The sequence below is a fragment of the Arachis ipaensis genome, chromosome B10 (genome assembly GCF_000816755.2).
Source record: "Arachis ipaensis cultivar K30076 chromosome B10, Araip1.1, whole genome shotgun sequence".
Taxonomy (NCBI): domain Eukaryota; kingdom Viridiplantae; phylum Streptophyta; class Magnoliopsida; order Fabales; family Fabaceae; genus Arachis; species Arachis ipaensis.
In genome coordinates, this window is record NC_029794.2 from 7,625,141 (window position 1) to 7,633,141 (window position 8,001).

Consider the following 8,001-nt stretch of genomic DNA (forward strand, 5'->3'; position numbering starts at 1 on the left):
AGATGCCCCTCATCATCTGTTCTATGATGGACTTGGACTTCATCATCACCCTGTTCAGCCTGAGGATCATGTTGTTTCTGAGCCTGACACTGTGGAGGAGTATGTATCTGAGCCTGTAGGGGTATTCAGCTCCAAACCAGTCCAAAAAATATCGTGAAACAGCACCAATCCAAACTGAAAATCGAAACAAACCGCACAATTTTGGATCTTTTTTTATTTTGGATCAGTTTTATTGTGGTTCGGTTTGGTTTGCAATTCCACTCTGCACAACCGAACTGAACCACAAATAATAATAATAATAATAATAATAATAAGCCCTTCTCTTAGTCTCTTCGATCTTCACTCTTACCATCACTCACTCTCAGTCACTCTCACTGTCACACGCTAACGCCGTCCACTGCCTCCTCTCCTCAATGATGCCCTTCGCCGCCTCCTCTCCTCGGTGACGCCGCTGCCGCCTCTTCTTCAAGGTATGTTTTTACTTGTTTTTGTTTAATTTTGTTTGTTCTGTTGTTTTAAAATTTTGTTTAATTTTAATTTTTACTTGTTAAGCTGTGTTAAATTTTGTGTTGTACTGTTGTTCTTGTTATAACTAACAATCTGTTCTTGTCACTAAAATTTGTTAAACTTTATATTAAATTAAGTATTTTGTTCTTGTTGTACTGTTATTCTTGTTATTTTTGACAATATGATCTTGTTATTAAAATTTGTTAAATTTTGTATTAAATTAAGTATTTTGTTCTTGTTGATTGAATTCTATTTTTTTTTATCTTCTACAGATTTTATATTTATTCGGTTGATTTTAGCTTTTAATTTAAAGGTCAACAATGTCAGCTTCATATCCTGAGGTAATATTTTTATTTTTTAATATGTATGTTGGTAACAATTCAATATGTTGATTAATTGAGAAAAATATTAAAATAACATTAACTGATTAATTATTCTTTGTTATCACAAGATGTTCAAAGTAGTGAGTTAGGATTTACCAGTGCTACTTCGTCCACTTTTGAATCAGTCAGATCTTCGGGACAGTCAGAGTCAATGCTGCCTCCACAGCCACAGTCGCAGCCACAAACTCAGACGTAGACGCAGCCACCATCGCTGCCGTTACTGTCACCGCGCAGTGATCAGAATAATGAAGGAACTAGATCTAAGAGGAGGAGAGGCAAAGCAAATGTTGCTGATGAGTCACCTAATCCTGGCCAGTCTGGGAAACATGGTATAGGTAACACTAAAAAACCTGTTAGACCTATATCTTGGACTTGGAAGCACTTTAAAAAAGACGAAAGCGGTCCTAAACCTAGGGCTATATGTAAGTTTTGTAAAGCATTTTATGCGGCTGATTCACAATGGTACTAGAAATCTTAAAAGTCACTTGTTGAGTCAGTTGTTAAGCATGATAAACATTGGAGTAACTTGAGAAACATGAATATGATGATTTTTGTTGTTGTGGTACTTGACCCTAGATACAAGATTAAGTTTGTTGAATGGAGTTTTCAAATGTTGTTTGAGAAGGAGGATGCTGATTTCTTATGTGGTAAAGTGAAGGAAGTATTCAATGACTTGTTTAACAGCTATAGGGTTGCTCTTAATAGTAATCAAGCACACCAATCTGCACAACACAGCCAAGATGTGGATATGGATGATAGTGCCTTTGATGATGTTTGCTTTGCAGCAGCATTTGAAAATGATGTGCAAGCAAGTGAGAGTGTCAACACAAATGAAGTGGATTTATATCTCATGGAGTCCTTGGAGAAACCAGTTGATCCAAGTAGTTTTGATATTTTAACTTGGTGGAAAGTGAGCTCTAACAATTACAAATATCCTGTTCTAAGTCAAATTGCGAGGGATATTCTAGCTATGCCGGTGTCAACGGTTGCTTCTGAATTCGCTTTAGCACTGGAGGTAGAGTTTTTTATCAATATAGGAACTCTCTTATCCCAAAAACTATTGAAGCTTTGATTTGTGTACAAAATTGGTTTCAAGCCAATTCATTGCCAATTGACCTTAAAGAGTCTTTTGAAGAATTTGAAAAACTTAGAGAAAGGTAATGTTCTTTAATATTATGTTTTATTTTATCTTCACATAGTGATTAACTTTACTACTTGATAATATGTTTAAGTTACTAATATTTATTTTATTATATTTTATTGTAGAACTTAAGCTAATTCCTCAACTAATAGATGAAGTAGACTCTAGTGATGAATCTGATTAGTGATCAGTGCTTTACCTCTCAGTTTGGAGTTTTTTATGTCATGTTTTTATTAAGACTTTGTTATGTTATTTAATTTTGTATTATTGAGACTTGTTTAGTTATTTTTACGCTGAAAAATTATTATTTTATCAAGACTTGTTGAATATGTTGGATTGTTGGAGAATTGGACATGTTGCTTTATAATGTTTTATGGGATTTACGTTTTATTATTATGTTGGATTATGTATTTATTATTATGATGGATTGTTGGATAGGTTATTAACTTTATAAATTAAGTTATTATTTTTTATTTAAAAAACCGTAGATCAAAATCAATCTAAACTGCTTGTAATTGGATCGGATTGGATCGAATTTCCAAAAAAGTCCATCCAATCCAAACCACACCGCACATAAATTAAGCATTCGTATTGAATGACTTTTTCTCTTAAAACTGAACCAAACCGTACTGCAAACACCCCTACAAGCTTGTACCTGAGTGGAATCTTCCTTTAGAGCTGATTTCATCATTCTCATATAGACTTTCGGCAAAGGATTAGCATACGAGTTCAGTCAGTGGGCCTGTGTGTATGGATCAGAGTAGTGATACTAGTGCCAGGATTTTTTCTGAGATTATTGAGATCTCTGACGACGATAACGAGGATCCAGAGGAGTATCCTGATGTGATCGAGATTTCTTCCTCTGATAATGACAGTTGATGATTAGAGTTGACGGCATGATTTTGGGAGTTTCTTATGTTAGCCTAGATTTTGTATTTAGTCTCTCATTTTTGATTAGCCTCACCGAGAGAGTAAGCTATGAATAGTTTGACTAGGCTAGTTTCGGACGCCAGCTTAAGGGATTCCTATATGGACCAAAGCTTGGAATGTTGGTTGTATCTATAGTAATAAGTTGTGAAGAGTTGTACGCTAACTAATGTTTTGTATGACTATATATATATATATATCCTTGACGTTCATGTTATTATTTTTCGTATTTAATTTTACATCATCGTTTGTTTACGCGTAATTAGTTTTCTTGCGACTTTTTGTGTTAAAAAGAAAAAGTTTTTCTGAAACACGAATTCGTACTAATACGATTACAGGCTTAATAATAAATATTAGTTAAGTTTTTAGGTGACAAGTTCGTGACACTCAGTTTTTAGTATGATCATGATATACTGAAAATTGGGTCGTTACATAGGACAGGCTTACATCATACTGCATTTGTTTGTAATTGTTTGGGTGTGCATAATTATATTTTGGTTTGCCTATCTGCTAATCCTACCTAACTGCTAGTTGTACTATTTATTCTAATTGTGCTTATTTGTGATTACTTTGTATTTGATTTGTGTTTGTAATTGATACTACTGAACTGAGATTGAGGATAAATATGGTGATGCATTGGAAAAAATTGAGACTAGAGGTAGTTACAAAGTTGAGATTTTAGCGAATTAACTCTGATGGGATTAGTTAAAACCCTATGCTTGAACTTCTGTAAAGTTGGAGATTAGGACTGTCTAGTGGATTCGAATTTTTTTATGTAGTCTTTATTTGTAACTATTATCCTACTGGGAACCTTCGAGTTCTCACCCGTTGTTGATTTGCTATTTTTCAAATGCAGGGTGTGACGCATCTCGTTGAGAGTATCTGATTTCTTATGAAGAAGTGAAGAAGACCTTTTGAGATTTATTTTGGTTTTAGAATTCTCTCCGCTTTGGATACTTTATTGTATATTCTGTATATTCCTCTTAGAGGTTTTTTTTTTTTTTATTTGGAGAGACAGGATATCTACTGTGTATACCTTCTGGTGTTGTAATATTCTAGCCAGCCTTTTCTTCGCTGGTCAAGACTAGCAACTATTATGTATCCTATTCCGGAACTTGTGTATATAAGTACATATATCTGTTTCGCTCTAGTATACAACGCTTCTTACATTAACGTCTCATGTGTGAATAACGGCTGTCGATTTTGTTTACTTTCCTTCACAGGCTCCTAGTTATATTATCAATCTTCAATTATTATGTATGTATTTCTCTTTTAAGTGTCGTAATACCTCGCCACCATTGATTTACGACTTAAGCGTAAAGCTTTATATTATCAATCCTATTCCTAGAATGAATGATGCTCAATTTTAAACAGGAAAACATCAGAACAATTGAACAACATAATTTTATTTGAATTTAATCCTTTATTTTTGTTTCATGGGAAATTAAAATGCACACATGCTCCAGAGCAAGTAAAGAAACAAAGAAGCTGGCACAAAATGTGAATTAAAGGACACATACAAACACAAGGAAAGAATTCAAGCATTTCTTGGCTTGAGATAGTTCCAGCTCTGTTGAATGTAGACCACAAAAGCTAATCCAATCATAACAAGTGGACTGCTTAACATGATCAAACAAAAGGAAAGCAAATCTGAACCCACTTGGTTGTTGATTCCACCACCACCATCATTATAATTGTTGAATGGATCCCAAACAGGATCTCTGATGTAATCATAGAAGAATATAACCAGCCTCAGAAATGTGAGTCCAAAATAATATGTTTTCCTCAATGGCTTCACTTGATTACTCCACAGTTTGTTCTCAAATATTTGAGGCAACAAAAACAATTCTTGCATCTTCAGAGTCAACCATATATATTCTCTCACTATGGTTGCAGGTAGAATCACAAAAGCATACCTCAAGTTTAAGTCCCCTCCAAGACACGAAAGAATCAAACAGATACAAATGAAAATCCTCAAATACCTTCGACTGGCATCACTAATTCGTCGGAGGGGTTTTGACTTGTTAGTCCCATAAGCATTTGGCTTGTTCTTAGCATCTGACACCTTTCTGTATTGATTTATTGTAAGCAGCAAAGAAGCCAACACTAGAAGTTTTGTTAAGGTCTCCATCGATTCCATCAAGACTCTTTGATAGTTTTGAAGTTGATAAGGCCAAGTTCTAATGGAAGCAGATTCTTTTGATTCAAAGAAAATTTCACTGGCCCTTATCAACTCTGCACCATAACCAAATATCAATATATAGAGTGTGCCAAGAGACATATAAGGAGTCTGGTCTTCATCTGCATTCATGTAGATTAGTTGGCTCCAAATTATGCCTGCTCCTGCAAGGGAAATCAGAAGCCTTAGAACACCTTCAAGGATTTTCCTAAATTCATAGTCTTGTTGATGCTCATTGTATTGAATCATTTGAGTTCTGAGAGTGATAGGCTTGAAATGTTGCAGGTCTTCTTCACTCCTTTGGCTAGTGATGATCATTTCAACTGAAGGATTCTTCAGCCATCGTATCGATTCAGATGGATACTGAACCTTAACTTCCATCAAACAATCTATGCCCTGTGAAAACATTCTGCAACCAATTAGATGCATATCACCTTCTAAGGGATCATATACACCTTCCAAGAAAAAGGGGTAACTATCTGCATTTTCATCCCAATACCCTTCAGATAAAGTGAGATGCAATGAGATGTTAAGAAGAGGATTGCCAAAGAGGTTCTTTCTTTCATGTTGATGCGAAGTACCAAGTGAAAGAACTTCCATCTGCATATAGACCCTATCATGCTTGTTTGAGGATTGATGACGAATCGCATTCACATGGACATTGAGCTTATTGGAGAGGCGATTTATATCATCTCCATCTACAAGAGTTGGATACTTGAAGAACAATTTCTTGAAAAGGGTGAACAACTTTGAGTGTTGATTCTTGCTTTTGATTGCAGCAGCAAGCTCAACCTTTGAGTAATTATAGTATGGAGTGTTATGCAAGCCAAGGCCCTTGAGATAGGTGGGACGCCTTAGCGAATGCAAGAAAGGAAAGAAGATGTTTGATTCATCATTGTTGCTATTACTATGTATCGTACCAAGCATAAGACTCCTCTGCTTGATAGAGAGGATACTTGGGAAGTGAAAAGATATCTGATAGTTGCATTCCTTTGAGTTTAACCCTGGATCAACCACTCCATGACATCCAATCATGCAGAGTTTTCCTGTTAAGGAATTCCATGATCCTTCTGCAGATAGAGTTTGGTTTGAGAGGCCTGTTCTTGATTTCACTGTATCTAAAGACATGGATGCTGGAAATGCTCTTAGAACTGCAGAAACTCTTGCACTTTGGACATTGTTGCTATCTGTTTCTTCCTCACAGATAAGGTACTGAAAAAGTAGCCTAAAGTTTTCAACTCCAAAAAGGTAAAAAGGTCGTTGTGCAACTTTCTGAAGAAAACTGCAAAAATCAGAACCATTATTGAATGAATTAGCCCCATATGCTGCAAAGTCTAGCTCGTATGGATACGGATCACAAGATCTAGACTTTGATTCAGAGCTGAATTGATAGACAGCATGGCGATTCAATTGAGAAGAAATATGAACATTATCAAAGTATGCCAAGCTTCCTTCCTGGTGTAAACTTCGCATTTCGCCTCTTATGGACCTTCTTGTCAAGTTGAAGGTTTGAGGGTAGCGAAGAACAAGTAGAATCTGCTCATCTTGTAAGAGACTATAATCAAGAAACATGTCATTCCAATCATAATTGAATGGTTCTGGTATAGGTAAAGTTGTGTTTCCCAAGAGACACATCAAATGCTCTTTCCCATTCTCATGATCATTGCTTTGTAAGTATACACCTTCAAAAGCAATTCTGAGAAGAGATAAGCCAGGCCTCATTGTGAAAGAAGAAGAAGATTTAGTTGGAAAATATGAACCTTGACCAGATATTCCTATGGACATGATCCCTCCAAGACTAACTGTATTTTCAAAGTGCTGAATTGAACTTGTGTCCATCACTTTGAAAGAAACTAGTTTTAAGGCTAAACTGTGCTCGAAACCATTGCTTTGGTCGAAGGGCATCAAGGTTGTATGTCCATTCTCCTGCTCCCAATCTCCATAGGTGAATGAGAGTTCTCTCTTGATTCTGTTACCTCTATTGGCATCAGGGCTTAACTTAGATGCCAAAGATAGATATGAACTGCAATGTTTTTCTATTTCAGCAGCACGGTTATAGTTGGTGAAAATTTTTGAAGAGTCATCTAAGTTTTCTTTGTAGGAGGCACATAGAGTTAGGATCACAAAGAGGTGTGTGAGGGAAAGAAGATTTGGAACTGAAATTTGGATATGCATTTCTTGAAAATCTTGTAGAGCTAAACCATATGAAACAAGGCAAGAATGCAAAATGGGAAACAAATTGAATGAGGCTGAAAGAGGAGGTTGTTTGTTATGAATCACTGTCACTTTTTATTTGTCCTATGAAGTGGAGAATTTAAATGAGGAGTATTCCTTTCAGGTTCAAGGTTAGTTGACTTTTTTTTATCTCTCAGAAAACTAATTAAGAAGTTCATGGTTTTTCTGTCATATGTCTGTTTAATGTTAAAAAAAATTAGTGAGTAGCTTTGACTTTGACATTTGCATTTTGGATACTTGGGATGCAATAAACATTAAAGGTGGATACTACTATGAAAATTTTATAATTGTCTTCATATGAAGATGAGTTTTTTTTATCATTAGATGATGAATTGTAAAGTTTGATTTTGATATGTTATAAAAGTATTTTTTTTAAAAAGTGTGACTAAATAAATAAAATACACTTTTAATACAAATTTTTTTATAAAAAGATGTTTTTAGCATCTTAATTTGAGTAGATGCCAACATTAAATATTATATTATTGATACAAGCCTGGCAGGTACAAGGTAACCATTGAATATTATATTATCGTCCTTATTACACATTTTGATTTGTTTTATTGTATCTAGTTTGACTTCATAGCCATGTACTAAAAAATTAAAAGGAAGAAAGAGGAGGTGCAAGTGTT

General features: G+C 35.0%; 1 protein-coding gene across 1 annotated transcript; it reads right to left on the reverse strand.

Annotated features, from left to right (window-relative positions):
* LOC107620051 lies at nucleotides 4,496–7,312 on the reverse strand. The gene has a single exon (XM_016322274.1). The coding sequence runs from the start codon at nucleotides 7,310–7,312 to the stop codon at nucleotides 4,496–4,498; it is 2,817 nt and encodes a 938-aa protein (XP_016177760.1).

What these genes read in the sequence shown, in the direction of transcription:
- LOC107620051 (XM_016322274.1), bottom strand. Translation starts at nt 7,312, where the DNA reads ATGCATATCCAAATTTCAGTTCCAAATCTTCTTTCCCTCACACACCTC.